This window comes from Zonotrichia albicollis, chromosome 1 (assembly GCF_047830755.1).
Source record: "Zonotrichia albicollis isolate bZonAlb1 chromosome 1, bZonAlb1.hap1, whole genome shotgun sequence".
Lineage (NCBI taxonomy): Eukaryota > Metazoa > Chordata > Aves > Passeriformes > Passerellidae > Zonotrichia > Zonotrichia albicollis.
In genome coordinates, this window is record NC_133819.1 from 69,752,410 (window position 1) to 69,771,357 (window position 18,948).

General features: G+C 37.0%; 1 protein-coding gene across 5 annotated transcripts in view; it reads right to left on the minus strand.

The window, feature by feature from the left end:
- Nucleotides 1-1,295: 1,295 nt before the first annotated feature.
- Nucleotides 1,296-18,948, minus strand: part of CDYL (chromodomain Y like) — a 104,845-nt gene continuing 87,192 nt past the window's right edge. For 4 of the 5 annotated variants that reach the window (XM_026790208.2, XM_014275867.3, XM_005481702.4 and 1 more), the window contains 5 exons: nt 11,652-11,899; nt 10,879-11,051; nt 7,755-7,965; nt 3,450-3,593; nt 1,296-2,397 (listed from right to left, as the gene is read on the minus strand). In XM_026790208.2, coding sequence (XP_026646009.1) covers nt 2,239-2,397; nt 3,450-3,593; nt 7,755-7,965; nt 10,879-11,051; nt 11,652-11,899 — 935 coding nt within the window. In that variant the 3' untranslated portion in view covers nt 1,296-2,238. Of the gene's footprint in view, nt 2,398-3,449; nt 3,594-6,770; nt 6,846-7,754; nt 7,966-10,878; nt 11,052-11,651; nt 11,900-18,948 lie in introns of those variants that run through there. The other variant, XM_026790211.2, reaches the window with a different exon arrangement.

An 18,948-nucleotide genomic window follows, 5' to 3' on the forward strand; every position in this document is an offset into this window, starting at 1 on the left:
TAAAGAATCCCCCCCAGCTAATACATATATATATATATGAACACCATGGCCTTAGAGGTGCTAGAAAAGCAATCTTTTTACAAATTGAACTCTAAAAGGTTTGACATGACAGAACTCATAGGTAAAGGTATCTTTTATTCTTCTTTTCACTAAAATCAAATTCAACCAAGGAATTCTAACTTAAACCCCACTATTGTAAGGAAAACAGTCTTTTTTAAGAGATTGCAAAAAAGCATTTACTGAACGTTAGTTTGACCTCTTAACAAAATAATTAAAAGCAGAATGACCCCCTATGTCTTCTTTCCCCATCTACCTCCTGTTAGAGAAAACTTACATAAAATTTACATCAATAAATTAATATTCAAGTTTTAATTTGAAGGAAATTAAGAGTTTTTAAACAAAATAAAACAAACATTAAAGCCTCTGAGTTACAAGATTTATTTCAGCAACTTCAAAACTAGAATGGAAGTGTCTTTGAAAAAGACAACTCTGTGAGAGAACCATATTTAAAACGTGTTAAGAAATATTAGTTTTATTTAACCAGTTTTCACAGCTGAATATTTATTCTATAAAAACTTTACAGATTGTACAGTTTATATATAGTTCAAACTACTAGAACAAAGAAGTAGGTCCCACAGATGCAAAAATACTGTACCAATTCAAGGTAAAGGCAGATTTACACACTGTACAGCTCTCCACTGGGAAGGGGAGGTGGGTCAGTTCTAAGTAAAAAGTTCAAAACTGTACAAAAATAAGGTTTGATTTAATTTTCATTCTTCATAATACATTCAATAAGATTGCAAGCACAGATACCCAAGTAATCGATATCTGCAGTCAGGAATCAATAACCACTCCTGAAAGGAATGCAAAATAGGTCTATTTACACAGGGCACTCTTTTACACCATACTGCATATAGTGTATATTTCAAATAATAAAAAAGCATAGACAAAGAACATTAAACATCTAATATAAGGTAGTTTTTTTTTTAAAGAGTTTTTTTTTTACTTAATAGTGTGCCAAAAGAATTTTAACTTATTAAATAATATATTCTAAGTGAACCTAAAATTTATGAACATAAAATGCATTTTTGGTGTAATACATCAATTAAACCAGCAAATAGGAAAAAAGAACCAAAAAAAAAACCCCAAACTGTATATAAAGTAGTATTTTCACCCAGCAACAGGAGCACTTATGTAGTTATTAAAAAAACCAAAATAAACAAATAAAAACCCCCAAACAAACAAACAACAACCCAAAGAGGCTTTTTAAAAACCCACTAAAACTAACTTATAACTTAGGATATTCATACATAAGATATTCAGTGATTCACTAATACTGCAAAACAAGCTTTTTTGTGTTGGTTTTTTTTTGTTTTGTTTTCCTTCCTTCCCCCTTCCATTTCCCTCTGGCTCTCCCTCATTCCTTTCCCTAAGAGACAGTGGTTTCTTCATGCTGTCTGGGTAAGAATCCTGCCCCTTCCCTCCCACCCCTCCATACCTCCCCCCCAAAAAATAACAGAGTGTTTCCTTAGCATTAATCCTGAGCACACTCTCTTTCTGGGGATATGTGTGATTTAAGCATAATAGGGTTTATTTACCCCAAAGTTTCAGAATGTTCCATTACTTGAGGTATTTCAACCTTCTTCTGAGACAATACCTTCTCTCTAAGCTGACTCGTTGGGCAGAGAAAGCAAGGGCTGGCTAATACCCGTTTCAATTCTATATTCTCATGAAAAAGAAAAGCATTACTCCAGACTTCCCTGCCACACAGAAAATAATGCAACACCATTCACTTTTTAATTAATTCTCTATTTGATACAGTACTAGCCAAAGATAACAAAAACTAGAGCTTTTAAAGAGATGTTTGGTAGTGCACTCTATCATTTTTAACCTAGTGTGTGTGTGTGTCTACATACACACTCTCACACATATTACATTTATATCTATATATATATATATAAATATATATATATATAAAAGACATATATAGATATATGCACACACATACACTTGTGTGTGTATACATCTGCATGTAACAATCAGGGAGAAAGGAGTTTTGTTCAAATTTAAGAGATACAGTACTTTTAAACCCCTTGACAATAAAAGGGGAGGGGGGTGTGTGTCCACTCCTGTTCCCAAGCTGAGCAAGGGGTTAGTTTATATAAGGGTTTTTAAAATGGGCTTATTTTGCTTGCCCTGATGTCCAAGAAATACAATTCCAGTGTCATGGGCATCTCATCAGAATTCATCAATTCTGTTCTGCAGATATTTTAACATTGAGTCCATCCCTTGTGCTGAGCCCCAGATTTTCTTCAAAACTTCACACTCCTTTTCATTTGCTTGTTCCAAGTCCACCTTCATGATGTTCCGTACTAAAGCTTTGGATTCTTCAAGTACCTGGGCCAAAGTTAAAAAAGGGGGAGTTGGGTTAGTATTGCCTGAGAACTGAGCACCCCAGGTGCTTCTATGGGCAAGTAACAGGTTTGTATAGACAAATGGTGGAGCTGATTATCAACTGAAGCTTATCAATTCATTACTATGACTTTAAGAAATGTTTCTCATAGTCATCTGCCTTGTGCCATCCTACAAAATTTCCTTTGCCTTATACCAGCACAACTTAAAAGTGCACAGAGGTATGAAAATAATGAAAATCATAAAGTAACTACGAAAATATATCTATATATATATATGGTTTTGTAACTATAGGAAAGAGCAAGGCCATAGTAGTGAAGGCTAATCATAACACTTGTATCCCAAACTGCTCTAGTAAGGGACCAGATCTTCAGCTCTTGAGCACTTAAAATACACTGAAAAAAAATCTTGTTTGTTTTTTCTGTTTAGAAAATTAATAATTTGCTTTTAAAATCCAAAATTTCTAGTGCATAGAACAGTTAATTTGTACTGCATCTTTCCTTGTAAGAAAGGTAAAATTATCACTATTTGATGCCATCTTGTGCAACTGCCAGCAGCACACACAACCACTACGTGTTACTCATAAAACAAAGTCCAGCACAACCTCAAAGACTGTATTTATTTCCTTGGTAACTTAAATTAGAACTCAACCTAACTCAAGATTTCTGTGTTTCTGTGCAGATATTAGGGCAACTGTTTGTACTGTTGAATAGAGTAAGTTGGACTTCAGCAACTCTGTTAATACCAAATTACATTATAAAAATGCAATGCTGGTTTAGTTTACGTTCCTTATCAAATGCCACAGTACGCTATAGTTAAGAATCAGATAGACACTTTAAAAAGAATCCTAAAAAAACCCAAACCAAACAGATACATAAAAATCTGTCAAAAAACATTGCTGTGTTATAATGCAGTCCTCATTTCATGAAAAGACTCCTTGTTTTTTTTCCCCAGGACAAGAAGATGCAGTGCAGTACTACTTAGATTAATTCTTATTCATTTAATCATAAAAATACAAGAAGATAAAGGAAACTTACAACTGAATTACATGTGACAAGTTCTTTAATTCGAACCATTACTTCCTGTGTGAATGTTCCTGGCCAGAACACTTGGGAGACGAGTCCTTTGGCACAAGCTTCCTGCGCCGTCAGCTTCCTTCCACTGAACAACATTTCATTGGCCTGAAGGGATAAAAAGTTACTTCTGGTATGAAATGTAATGAGACAAAACTCATCAAAGGAAAAATGTTCAAAACAAATAAGAAAAATGCCTGCACTGTTTGAAATAGTTTTATTACAGCTCTTCCAAGTTTTAATTAAAAAAAGAAAAATACTGGCCTACAGCTGGCTGGTCCGTGTTGTTGACCAGTACTAGGTCAGTAGTTATTGAAATGTGGATGTCTATGATTAATGGTTAAATGTGAAAATGTCTTCTGTCATTTCCTGGCTGTGAATGTTTGCTAGCTCTGGCTTTCTTACAGTATTGCTGACTTGGTTATCTGTGTATGTGGGAATAGGTTATAATGCCTGGCCAATCTGTAAAGCAGCAATGAATACATCAGCTTGCCCTTTATAATGATGTATTCCAATTTCTGGCCAAATTCATAAAAAATAAACATTCACATTTGCTTCAACAGTCCAATACTAAAATGATAAATCCTTTAAGTAACTGATATAGCAGTCTTATTAAAAACCCTCGATATTTAAAAGATCTTGCACATGGTTCAAGATACAGAATCGAGGACTACCTTCTATGCAACAAGATGCTCTCTCTAGTTCTGTATATGTTTTTGATTTGTAATTATCATGCACTTTACTATGTACCAATTTCCCCATTAAAGTTTTGTCCTACAGCCACTTTAATTCTAGCTTTAGTGAAGCCTTTTATACAGTTTGCAGTGACATTTACATGGAAACAGGCAGTGGAAATTAAAAAAATCAGAGTAATAATCAGCCTCAAAAAAAAAATTAGTGCTATAGTTTCATAACGACTTATTTCCACTGAAAAATATGACAAAGCCATTACTGGATTCATGAAATATAGGAAATAAGGCTGTTCTAAAACACAAACCTGACAGGTGTAACACTTCTGAGGGAAAAATACTGAGGTTTTTAACATTTTCCAGTAGCGGAACATCTGGTAATTATTTCAGCAACTTTCAGTTAAGGATCTCAAATAATTAATTATTAACTTCATAAACAATTATTCATTTGCTGTGCTGCCATGTCCCTGGTATTGCATTTTACACATGAAGCAACGTGCAGATTCTGCAGTCTCTTGTTTGTTCCTTTGTAATGAAATATGAAGTGTGGGCTCTACTGGTAGTTTGCTTCCGGACTGCCAGTCCATTTGGAATGCAAGAAAAAAACCCAGCCAGCTTCCTAGTGTATTTTACTGTGATTTTACCATCAGCACATCTCTCAGAGTTACTATGGAAAACTGTGATTCACATATATTAGTTGACAAAAACCCAAATCTCTTGCACTGTGATTGAGTTCTATACCCTATAGTTCTACCCTCTGTGAACACAGTATCAAATAAACAGGTTCATTAACCATTCCTTCTCATTTTCCAGAATGCATGTGAATAATAATAACCTGAAATACTAGATAAGACTCAGAGATGTACACATGGTTGTCTAAAAAAGGAATCCTTTTTCGTACACAGTTGGGGAAAAATTAGTCTTCCAAAATAATTTAAACCCACTTAACATTTCTATGAAAGATCAAAATGTGAAGTCAATCTAACTGATAGTTATGACAGGCAAGCATTTAAGCCAGGTGGTCAGGGCTACATATTCTTCATATGTATCTTTGCAAGGATAAAAACCAATGCTAGAAAATCTTCCCCCCCCCCCCACTAAAACTTAGTTGCAACTGCTGAGTTCTCCTGAACATGAAACACCCTAAGTGAGAATGGTGCAGTTATCTTATTTCTGCCAGCTGTAACATAGTATTAGCATAAAATCTCACAAGAAATGAGCATTCCCATTGATGTTCTCACTTGACAGGCTTTGAGGGGAAATCTCTTGCTCTGGCATCTTCACTTTTGATCTATACACAACATCTGCTGGAGACCAACTGCTAAACAAGCTTTAATCATAATCATGCCTTGTACCTGCTGTAAAAATTAACTCACTTGGTGGTTACTTTCCAAGAAAAACACTACAGCCATAGAAATGAGTGTGACAAAATATTTCACTAAGAATCTCATTAGCAACCTTCACTTTCTACTCTGAGTAGAAAATGTCTCCTTCCACAGAGGAACTTCACTTGAACCTCTGGACTCTCTTCAGTGAGGACTCTGAGGCTCACCAGGGCTCTTTGGTGCAAGGCCACAGCACCAGGGCCATGGAGCAGCTCGGCTCTCCTGCACCATGATCAGGGGGCAGCTGGCCTCTGACCACCCCAGACCCTGGCTGTGACAGGGACTCCAGGCACAGAGGAACTGTGCTTCCCTCATGACTGACAGGAAAGCTAAGACATCCTGCCAGGCATGCTGGGGCCTGGCAGGGAGACCCAGTGTGTGATGTGTGATCACACAGCTCCTGGGCTTCACATCTAGGACCTGACAAGCAGAGCAAGAGCTCCATGGCAGATTCATAATAACATCTCCCCATACAGACATCACCTCAATGTCTTACAGATTATTTTCAAAACTCAAAAGCCAAGTTTAGGGACATTTCTAAAATTCTTGGTAGTTCCAAGATGGTATCAGTTTTGAAGCCTAAAGTTTGGGCTTCAAATTTCCTGGAATAAACCCATGGTTGAAAATGGGGGAAAAAGAAATCCCCCTCCATGACAGACCTGCTCACCCACAGAAAGTGACTGACTCCACATGGAAGATATTTCCAGGAATCTTGCAATGGAACATTTTTACATAGCTGCAGCTAACAACATTGCATTATAAGACTGACTTACAAGAGTTAGGGGTGGAGCTATTCCTGATGAATTGATATATTTGTAGAAAATATTATGATGCATTCAGAGGCCTTAATTTTTTGCTTTGTATATTTTTCCCCTGAATGTTTTGCATTTCACTCATAACATCTTCCTGCTGACTTCTCTCTCTCTTTTACAGACAAAAACATACTTCTGTATCTACTATACATATCTTCAAAAATATATCTTCTATATCTATATCAAAGTCTTCAGTATGGATTCTGAATATATTTCATGAAATGTGCTAAGTAAAGTTCAGCTTTGTACCATAGAGACACTGCTTTGCTGCAGAGTCAAGGATAGTATAAAACCAGTGGATTTTTTCCCCTTTTTGCACTGATCATTTTGGAATTGTTACCACTGGATGCTTTCAACTAAAATCTTTCTATTTAAGAATGAGAGCATTCACAAACACACATGAAAGAGTGCACTAGGGAAGAGCTTGTGTTTTTTGCACAACTTCTAAAGAAATGAAAAGTAACAACCACAAGTCTTTAAAGGACGAGGATGTATGGAATGGATGGATGAATGGATGGATGGATGGCCAAATAAAAAGGGAAAGGAACAATCAGTAATTTGAAACATGCTAAGATATTAAAGATACTCTTATAACTGTTAATCTATTTCAGTTACCTTTTCTGATCTCTTCTAAAACTAAATCCAAATATGACACAATTAGCTATTAGATCTATTAGAACTGGTGTTTTAATATATATTTTTTAAATCAATAAATACCTACAGGGAAAAAATCAATAAATACCTACAGGGGAAAAAATGGCTTTTATAACAAACAGTGATTTTGGAAAACAGGTGTAGCCACAAGCACTTGTTTCATAGTGTCCAAACTGGAATAGGACATAGGTCTAAGTTTTCAAAGAACACAGCATGAAAGAACACTAAGCAACATGAAAATAACACAGGTTGGAGATTCTTAAATAACTTTTTGTTAGGGGTGCATGGAAACTGAAATAGTTATTTTGCATATATTATTTGGCATAAGACTGCTCCTGGCTGGTGTGACAGCGCCTTGCTGTGCAGTGACACTGAGTGCCACGCTGGTGCTGTGCTGAGTGCAAGGCTCCTGTGGCTGGTCCCCATGAGGCAGCAGCAGGGAAGTGTGTCTGGGGACACAGGACATGACCCTTCTGACACCATAAGGGCCCAGGTGGGATTAAATCCCATGCCTGTTTTCTGTTCTGTGCATGCAGGTGAAGAGTTAAATTGTAAGAGCATGGAGCAGAAAAGCTGTAAGGGGTGGCTTCTCATGAAAGGTTTTCATGAGAGAAAGAAAAAAATTAAGAAAAAGACAACACAGGAAGGCAAAAAGTCTTGAAATCACACTGGATAAATTATCCCAACTGAATTGTGAAGCTGTCAGCCCCTACCCTGCAAGCTACTTACAGAAGCCAGGCCCATAATCCGAGGGAATGTAAGGGATGAACATCCATCTGGACTTTGTCCAAAAGTAGTGTATGGTGTCTGAAACCAGGCCTTCTCGTTGGCCCAGACCACGTCACACAGAGGCAATATAGATGCTCCAAGTCCAATGGCTGGGCCATTTACTGCTACAATGATAGGCTTCTTAAACTGAATAAAAGTATTCACAAAATTCCTGAAGAGAAACAGAAACATGCGCTCACTACATATACTGAGTGTAAAATATAACAGCCCTTGAAAACTGCATAATAATTCATCTTCACAGTAACATCACCTTCAAACCCAAGCTGATAACGTTCCACAATGAGGTGGTTATTTGGTGGATGAGGGGAGAGAGGTGGATGTTGTCCACACAGAGCTCAGAGTGAGGATTTCAGCACTGTCTCTCGTAAGAGTTTCAGAGTCGCGCTGTTGATGTATGAGCTGGATGAGCAGACAGTGAGGTGGACTGGAAAATGTAGGAATGGCTGGCCCAGAGGGTGGTGACTCATGGCACAAGCCAGTGATTTAAGTGTTGCACCCCACGGGGTCAGTGATGGGTCCAGCACTGTTCAACAGCTTTGCTGATGATTTGGTTGATGGGGAAGAGCTTATCCTGAGTGAGTTTGCTCAGGATACAAAACAAGGCTGATACACCAGAGGATTGTGCTGCCATCCAGAGGGACCTCGACTGGCTGGAGAAATGAGCTGACAGGAACGTCCTAAAGCTCAACAAGGGAAGTGCAAAGCATTGTGCCCAGGGAGGAACAACCCCAGGATCAATGTATGCTGGAAGACAAGCTGGAAAGCAGCTTGGCAGAAACTGAGCTAGGGCTCCCAGTGGATACTAAGCTGAACTTGAGCCAGCAGTGTGCCAGTGCTATCCTGCACTACTTTAGGAGGAATTTTGTCTGGAGTGTGCAGGAGTTAATCCTGCCCCTCTGCTCAGCCCCAGTGTCATTATGGACTTCTCAGTGAAATGGAGATTCCAGATGGCCTAGCAAAGGGGCATCAAGGTGACCCAGGGACTTAGTGAGCTGGGCATGCTCAGGCTGGAGAAGGGAAGCCTCAGGGGATGTCATCAAAGTGTAAAAGTACCTGAAAGGGGATACAAAGAGGACAGAGCCAGGCTCTTTTCAGTGGCACCCATTGAGGCAGTGGGCACAAACTGAAACATGGGAGGTTTCCCCTGAACAGCAGGAAACACTTTCTTACTGTGAGGGTGACCAAATAGGCAGTCAACAAGGTCATGGACTCACTATCTTGGGAGATTTAAAAAACCCCACGAAATGGTGCTGGCCAATCTGCTCTAGGTGACCTTGCTTGAGCAGGCTGAACAAGATGACCTGCAAATGTCCCAACCATTTTTTGGTTCTGTAAAAGCCTACCATTCCTCCCAGCCCAACCCATCAAAGTAGTTGGGCAGGTGCAGATTTAACACCCCTCTATAAGCATCAGCTGATACATCAGCACTTTGGTACATCCACAGCTCCCAGATAAGGCTGCAGCCTTTCCACACCTCTGGGTGCCACAGCTGTGGCACAGCCCTGCTTGGTCCTCGCTGCATTTACATGTGGCATCGGCATAAGGTATTTACCTGTGTTTTTAAGTGACAGTAATAAGGTACAAATGACCATGGCCAAAGCATTATTGGTCTTCCTTGAGGAGCTCTTAACAAATAAATCTGCTTTTTAAAACTATGAACATTAATAGTAGAGCTTTATTATCCCATATCACACATCTGTAAACGTCCCCATCACCCTTCTTTTGGTCAGTAATAATGCTCTGGGTACTACACTATTAGGTGGCATATGCACATTCTTATCCTCACTGACAACAAAAAATAACAATTCATTCCAGTACCCACAAAATACGGATGCTTCTCTGTTCTGAAACAGTAATGCTTCCAAAAGCTTCTTAGGAAAAAACAGTCACGTGTGTATGAATACATACACAGGTAATTTTAAAGTTTGCTCCCTGTGTTACATATTTTTGTATTTCTGCAAAACAGAACAATTTTACTGTATCACATTCAGCACTAAAGGTTATCATACTCCTTAACTCATTCTAGTGAACTGAAATAGCTAAATGCAAAAAACTCAAATCTAAACCATCTCATGTGTCATACAAACATCCCATCCAGAGACTTAAGATAATTTTAATCATGTCTGAATATGCCAGAAAGGACCACCTCTAGAATATACATGAAAAATACCTTATTTGAAAGGGAGGGTACGTGTCTATAAGTCTTTTAAGTCACCTTTGCCCATTTTATTACAATGAATATTAGGTGAAAAACAGGTTTCTGGAAGGGCCCAAATTAAAATAGTGCTAAGACCTTCTGGCCATATCTGAAGTCACTGCATAAGCAATTTTTACATGATACGACTGAAGAATTTCCTTTGATAAAAATAACTATAATCATCCTTATGAACCAACTGTGCCTCCAATGAAACAGATTTTACATAGCCATGGCCTTTTTTTAGAAACATGACCATTGATAACAAGAACAGAAGAAGGGCTCTGAAAGAATATAGGTACTCTGAAAGAATGCAAGAGATCAGGATCTCAAAACCAATGCTCAAATGTACTTGTTTGTATTACTAAAATGTGTCTCCAAGATCCATACTTTTTTCCATATATTTTCTTCTACTTGGTAATAGTTCAGATCAATTTGTTTAAATGTTAGGTTTGGTACCCGGCATTGGGAAGATAATCACAAGTAATAATCTACTCCTCTAAAATATCCATCATTCCACTTCTCTTAATGTACTATATCAATTTACTAATTCAATATGTGTCTTCAATTTTGGTGTATTAAATTTGTTTTCTGGAAACCCTAAGGCTATTGAAGTATTTTAATATTGGTTTTAACTGCATGAGTATTGCCATACTCCCAGTTTTCACTGTTAAAATTTAAAATTAAAAATGCATGAAATGACAACCCAAATAGAAAAGGACAAGAAGCATAAAGAAGTGCTGCACACTATAATGTAACTGGTGAATGTCTGAGATATTTTTGAATAAGAGGCTTCTGAAATAAAGACAGAACAAGCCAGGCCATATGATGAACAATACCTGTCAGATGACTGAAGATAGCCATACATACCTAATAGCTTCTGCCATCTTAGTGCTTTCCTTTTTTCTATCATCCGTTAAACGTCGTATAAAATAAATAAAATCAAGACCACAGCAGAAAATGCTACCAACTGCACTGAACAGCACAAGTTTACTGTCATCTGCAGCTGCTGTGTTCAGTGCACTTTGGACTTCCTTCATTACCTGAAAATAAAAATTTCATAAGAATCATTTTAATCCATCATTACAAAGTAGCATGTTGTTCTCTTCCCTTCCTCCCCCTATGAGACCCTTCAACATCTTTAATTTTTCCTTAGGATCCACTCAACCATCTTATTAGAAAAGTTAACTTCCTTCATTACCCAAAAAAAGGAAGTTAATGTATCAGAAGCTTTGCATTTCAAAAATGTAATTAGACAAAGATAATTAAATCATTAAGGAAAGATCTATTAGGTGTGATCTGTAACTAAAGCACTCATTCAGCATTTCTGTAATTTGGACAGCAGATGGCATATGCAACCAGTGCAGAAAAAAAAAGAACCTTAATTGAGGCTAAAGGTTTTTTCAAGTTGCGCTTTGTAAATCACTGTACATCTTATAAAAGACAGTACACATCAACATGGTCAGGTAACAGAATTTTTAAATGCAAGTGAGTTACACATAGAGTCAAGTGTGCATATAACACCTTGCAAGTAAGAACCTGTATCGTGTTCTGCATACATTTGTGCCTGAATAACAAGCAGAAAAAAGGCAAGGACTTCAAACTCCCTTCCCTTCCCCTCCCAAAATCAGAATTGTTCTGACCTCTGGATTTAATGAATTATTTTCAGACGATTTTGTTGATAGCAAAATGTGTGTGAATCCATCTTGTTTCCTGACAACAATGTCTCTGTACCGGTACGCGCTCTCCGTTTGCCTCACGCTGAAACGCAGCCTTTTATCAAAGGGCTGATCTCTCCTGTCATCAATAAACCTTCGCTTGCTGGCTGTCACAGATGTCTGGATGTTGGTTGTACCATTGGCTGCTAATGCTTCCATAAAGGTGGGTGTACCTGGAACGAGTTTAAACAAGTACAATTACATTTGAGTAGCTCACCCATCTCAAAATCCCTGTTAGCATGAAAACATGCAACTCATATTAAGAGCACACAGTAAATATGAAATTCTGTCTCCTGGAAGTTATTGAAAGAGACACTGTGAACAGAACAAAATTGAAATGACAAAGGGATTCAAGAAATTAATTTTACAATTTTGAGAATATACAGTTAGAATAAGTCAAACAGACCAATTTTCATACACTTATTTTTAGAAGGGGAGAAATGTGTATTTAACCTAATACCAAGGCACTTCAGTAGGTTAATGGTCTGCTTTCTCCTCTTCCAACATTTTAAAGTCATTTAACAACATCAACATTGCTAAGAGAAAGCAAAAGCCTTTGTTTCAATCAGAAGTTATTACAAAGCAAAAGACACTTAGAATAAACTAAATAAAGGATTTGATTGACAAGATCATAAAAAGCATAATAGTTTTACAAGAAAAATGGAAATGAAGAAATGCAGACTATACTTTGAGAGGAGTACAAGACCCATGAAGTGATGGATATTTTAATGGATTCACAGACAATGCAATCTTTCTCATGTCAAACATTTTTTGCTACTGGAATTGGCAAATAGAGAATTAAGTTTTGCTGGTCTTGTTCCCGATCCCTTACACAGAAGGAGTTTGAAGGCATGCAAGTAAACAGGCCATTCTTCATGTCACGGAAGGGACAGGTTTTTCTGCAGTGCCCATTAGAAACATAATACCAAATAATTACCATTCATTAGAGAAAATAAGAGAGCATACAGGATCTGTATGTTTAGATCTCCATGCAAAATCTCCCCCAGATTTGTCATACTAAAGTAATGGAGTGTGTGTGTGTGGGGGGGAATTAAAAATATTAAAATCCAAGACAGTAACGTTTTGAAAGACTTGTCCTGGGAATTGAGCTCTGGGACTAAATTCTGGAAAGCCAGTGTCCTAATCTCACTAACAGGTACTTCAGAACATCACATATGCATATGATGTCTTAGGAAGTAGAGTTAAACCATATATAAGTAAATTATTAATTAAATGTTATTGTAATTTGTCATTATCTTTCTGAATAAGTTATATTTTTAAATTAAATTATTTCAAATTTTAACTACAACATATTTCAAACAATTGTGCATCCAATGAAGACATTAAAGAGGCTCATTTAAGTAATTGGAATGTTCAATATCTTGATATTTCAACTGTATTAAAGTGCTGCTTACCTTGACTCATATGAAGTATGAGAGAGATAAGAAAAGAGACTAATTAAAATTTAGAACATTATACATTTTCCTACTTATATTCCAGAAATTGTTTCTGGATATAAATTAAGTTTTTATATCAAATAATTTGAAATAAATAGCTTATTATAAATACATTATGATTAATTAGGCATCTGTTTAAGATCTATACAATAAAATAAGATTTTATTCTATTTTTAAGGTCTTTCTTGTTGTATTAGTGATTTACACCTCTTACCATCTCACTTTTTGTGAAATTCAAGACAATTCAGAATTTTTTAGTTGTTTAAAGTGAAAAGTAAGAAACTGGATTCAGTTTGAGATCAGTTTCAGAGGCAGAGATGAACAAAATGAAATGGAAGATTAGTCTTTTGTATTGACACAAAAATTTCACATTTATTCCTAAATTTTCCATGGCTTATAAAATTGCTTTCGATTTCATTTCAGTAGAATAAATAAAAATTTGGTGTATACTAAATATGAACTTGATGAGGAAGGCTTTCAACTTTTTTTGAAACCATATTATGGCAATTACATTCCCTTAAAAGAATTCTCCTGAAAGGGAATTTGCAGGAACACCAGTGTTGCCTCATATTTCATTAGGAACACAACACAAAGTTGTCCTTTTGTTCTAGCCATAGTGAAGACCATGGAGAATTGGGAGAGCAGGACAGACTAGACTAAGCCAAAACAAGAAGTCAGTAAACTTGTGCAAGACCTTTGAGCCTGTATTTTCCCACCACTCATGCTTCCAAAGATACACTCAAATACCAGAAAATTACTTTTGAGATGAAAGAAACAATGATTATATACTTTGAGAGACAAAACTTCTGGCAAGAAAGATCAAGATGTAAACACCACAGGCCAATTTTCATGCTTATTGAACTGGCAAGAGACCTCCTGATTTTTTATATAAACCCTGTCTACACTTATCAATAGTTGGAGTTTCAAACCACAAGCAAGGGACAGCTGCAATTCTGGAAGAGGAAGAAGTCTCTTCTTTCCAATCATGTAAACACTTTTTTTTTTATTCCAGGATACTTGGACTGGAATAAAAAAATCTGTCAGCTTTAGAAACCACAGTTCTGCACAGGGAGACTCGGCCAGCCAGTACAGATCAGAATATGGCACAGAAAGGTTTAACACATGTTTGTTAATGCTTGTCATTACTGATGGAAGTTTGGGGCCCTGTGTAGCTGACAGCACAGGGGGCTCCTTCTCTGGGTGTTTGGTCCTTGGAAGCAAAGGGACAACTCAGAGAGCATAAAGCAGAATTTCATTTTTTTAAGTACATAGGCAAAGGTGGTTTTACTGCTCAGTCTTGAACACATGGTACAACAAACAGGGATGAAAATAAAAAAGTTCAACTGAGATTTAATTGTATTGCCAGAGATTTCCTTACATGAAAACTTTACATTAGGTGACTTATCTTCAGGATAATTACAGCTGTATTTTAAAACAGAGTTTTGTAACAAACCAAAAGCAGTTCTGCATTTTAGACATTAATAGAGATAGCATAACAAAGATAAAACACTACGGCCCTCTCCTTTCAAACTGAGCTTCCAAAAATAAGTAAGGACTTGGAAAAAAAGGCTGTTTACCCTGGATATTGTCAACTAATGAAGAACTGTTTTAAGTGTAAACAAACAGCTTATAGTTATATAAAAACCTTTCTACCTGCAGATTGTTAACAATGTGATCTCAGAGCTGAAGACAATAGTACTACTGGACAAAGCCAAAGCTCCACTACACAGATGCAAAAGGAAGTTAAGGAATACTTTATTCTGCAGCTGTTGACCAAAACCTGGTAACAGACAGCAATTTCAGGCAACTGCCCTTGGAGGGAAAAAAACTAAGGCTATGAGCAACAGATAAGAAAAGGAACTAGTCTTATCCAAAGGAAGACAGACACAGCATACCAGTTTTGGGAAAGAGGCAGAACAAAGCTGTTTTTGTTAAAAACACAAGTTATGCTCACTTTACAACAAAGCAAAATTAAAATCCCAAGCACCTCTCTAATATATTCATGCCTCACTACTACTGAGAAGTTCAGTTTAGCTTACTTACTTTAGCTTACTATCAAACCTTGAATACAAATACTCCCCTCCCTGCAACAATACTGGGGATACATCCAAAGAGATGGTATAAAACCAGCAAAGCTTCTTTTCCACACTTCCTTTTGGGTACATATGTGTTGGTTCTCTTCATTCAAGGTTTGACTGACAGAGTGTGCTGTCTCTGAAAGCTTAGCATAGATGCCTAAGGAACAAGCACAAGAACATGAGAGGTGTGAACAATACTGTCTGACTATTTTCTCTAACTCCAGCCACAGAAACTTAGCAATTACTAAATTTGCATGCCCAGAATCATAGGCTGCACCAAACCCCATGTATTTAAATTCATCTTCTCCACAGGATTGTCCAATTTATTTTTGAAACCACTACGGGTTTGTCTTCCAAAGTATCTCTTGGCAGCAAGTTCTGGAACATACATGTTAAGCTTCTTCATTCCTTTCATCAGAACCCTTCTCCAGATTGACTAGCCCCAGTCTTATTTCCCTTTTCTTCTTCCAGAGGCCAGTCCAAGCCTGCCATTCTTCTCCATGCTTCTTCCTCTTCTATTAGCTCTTGGAACAGGGCCAAAAACAGCACACAATATTCAATATGGGGTTTGTTTTTTTTTTTTAAACTACCACCAAACAGATGCTTGCAGAAAACTATCCAAAACAAACCCAATGCCATTTCCCTGAGCAGCAACAGATAGCCAGGAACCAGTCACTGTTTTATGTTTTGCTATAGGCACAGTTTGGTATGTAAGCCTGTTTTGTCCCCTCCTCAATGCCTGGCATTCATCTGCACTGAAAGTCAGCTCTCATTTTACTCATGAAATCACTCAGTATTTTCAGAGAAGCCTGATGTGTTCACAAGGAGCTTTTGGAACTCTCAGGTCTTTCCTGTGCCCTCCTGGCACCACTTATGTCCTTTCCTACACTAAGTGATGAAGGGGTTAATGAGAAGCATCCCACTCGAATAAGCAAATGAACAAACACCACCAGCAGCAATGTCTTAAAGTGTTAACTGCAGAAATAAAACTGCAACTGTAACTGATTACAGCTCAAGTACCAGACAGGGAACAATATGATCTGGAAAACTGATTAGTAAAAACAACTTGAATTTTCAATGAAAAAAGAAATTAAAATCTAGAAGTAAGTTACATTTTTTTCCTTAAATTCTTTCTGTACTTCCACTTCTTCATTGTACCTTGTATGTATAATTCACAAGAGTTCAAAATTAGTTGTCCAGTGCAGGTTGCCTCACATTTAATTTTTTGCCTACAAACAGAGGTGTTTTGTTACATGTCCATATGTATTAGCAATCTCTAACTGTAAACACTGTTAAGCTTTTCCAGTCTTAACTCTGCACTACATCAAATATTTCACAGGAGACAGGAATTCCAGACAGCGATACCACAATGCAAACATAACACAGAAGAGCTTCCAGTATTTTTTCCACTTCTTCTTCAGTGATTACACAGAAAACATCTTAGAATTGTAGTGTATTAGAACAGACTAGAGAAACTAAAAATGAGGGTTCTGAACCTCCTACGTATGTGCTTATTCTTTGTCTGAATATGCATATTAATAGCATTTACATTTTTGAATCAAAAGTTCCACTTTGAAATGTCACAATAAACATTTGCAAGAAAAAGAAGTCTCAATTTATTGTACATTTCACCTAAAATGCTGATTTGCTCTGTGTTTCTGAAAGAGTTTCAAAATGTGCTGGTCACTTATGCAAGAAAGATGCAACTTCAGTTAATCCCTTCCAGAATACGGTGTTTCCTTGATACAGAGCCCAAACCAACCAGCAATAAGTTGTGCACACTCCAGCAACAGAACAGGCATCCCCAAAGGTGCATTGGGGGAGAGGGGGTGGGAAAAGGACAATATTCCTTCAAATCAGAGGCTGATGATGACTGCAATACCATGTGCTGATACCCTCATCAAAACCCTTACTGTGGGGAGGGAGAGTTTGTGCCCTGCAACACTCTCCTTGCCAAATGAAGTGAACCACTTCTGATTCTGTTTCAAGGAAATAGGTACACAGGCAACCATAGATGTTCTTCAGCCATCTTCTGTTGGCTTTGCAAGTATGTCACATTGCAGTACAAGGACTACAGGATTTACAAACAGACTAACTGGCAAATTATGATAGAACTTGGTGGAAGATCAACAACAGGAAACTACAACTCAGCAGCAAGCAGTCATGCAGTGACTGGCAGGCTTGATTGTCAATGTCTACCTTCAACTCCTAAAAAGTCCTATTCTCATGCTGTTTAATTACCATTCTTTTCCATATATTTTGTATAGGTGCTAGTCATAAACATAACTTGGAAACACTGCTCCTATGAAACCTACATTTCTTACAGGACACTGCTGTTGTGGACAAAATTAATATGAGAAGAGAAAAACACACATGTACGCAGTAATATTTCTGTACTCAACTTCTGAAGTTTTTCTATCTTACACTAGGTTTTAATCCTGGTTGCCATGTCACATTTAGAGTAATATTGTCTACAACAGCCTTTTCCTCCCTTGGGTAGATATTTTCCTGTGTTTCTTAGATTACTCAGAGCATCAAATATATTTATATGTTATTTTAATATTGTTAGGAATAAGGCAGCATTACTGGTCATACTGGACTTTAGTAGGTTATAGGCTATTAATTATTTTTGCTTTTGGATGCCTTTCCTTTTCAGAACATAAGCATCCATGTGAAGATAAACTCATAATGCCAACCAAAAATGCAACTAATCAGAACATAAAATTCTATTACTGGAAGTAGGCAACTAATACAAGAGAAAATGGCATTTCTTCACCCTTGAGTTAAATAGGTTTACATTAGCCTGATTACTTTATATTGTTTAAGTGGAAATAATAATTTTAAAAATTTACACGTGTTAAAAGATGGAAATAACAAAACACTAGACCTAAGATTTGCTAACACCATGCTCACAAAAGCAACAAGGATAACATTAATAATAGATAAATTGGCAACATATCTTTGAAGGAGTATGCTTAAGTTTTACTGTCTTTGAAGAACTGTGCATTTTTATGCATAATGTATAAAGTAAACTTTCCAGTCTCACAGTGGGAAGAAAATGTTCCACTCCTAACAACTCCAAAATGTTTTCCAAATACATCTCCATTCTTATTATTTCACCCAAAGTAGAAAAACAAACACTCCTCAGGTAGCAAAATCTTTCTCTTTTATCATGGATCAAGATAAATTAGAAATGTTCTCCTTTCCCCTTCCACTGCAGTTTTAGCCTCTTTTTGGAGTGATTTGTCTTCCATTGAATCTATAGTCAAGATGCTGTTGACAAATAGAAAACAGTACATTGCTGTTCTCATCATTTTAGATGGCTGTAAGGAAAAAATATAGATAAAAATTCCTAAGTGCCTCCAGTATTACTCCAGTTAAGAAATCCCAGCCATACTTCACAGCAGCATGAACTAAAGTATTTGATGTGGGAAGCAAAGAGTTAGTTTCATTTCTTTTCTTCATGAGTAAGTCAAATCAGAAAAGCCTTTCCCAGGTTACAGACTCCTTTTTGAGATATTTTAATACTGGGAACATTTCATAAGGGAAAACTCTCTTCTATCTTGATATTTTTGGAGCTGTAGGTTATGATACCACAGCATTCATTCAAAATGCTCTAAAATTTGAGAGTTAAGCAAGGACATCTCTCGGGGCCCATCTACAGAGGGAAGCTATTGCAAAATAGGC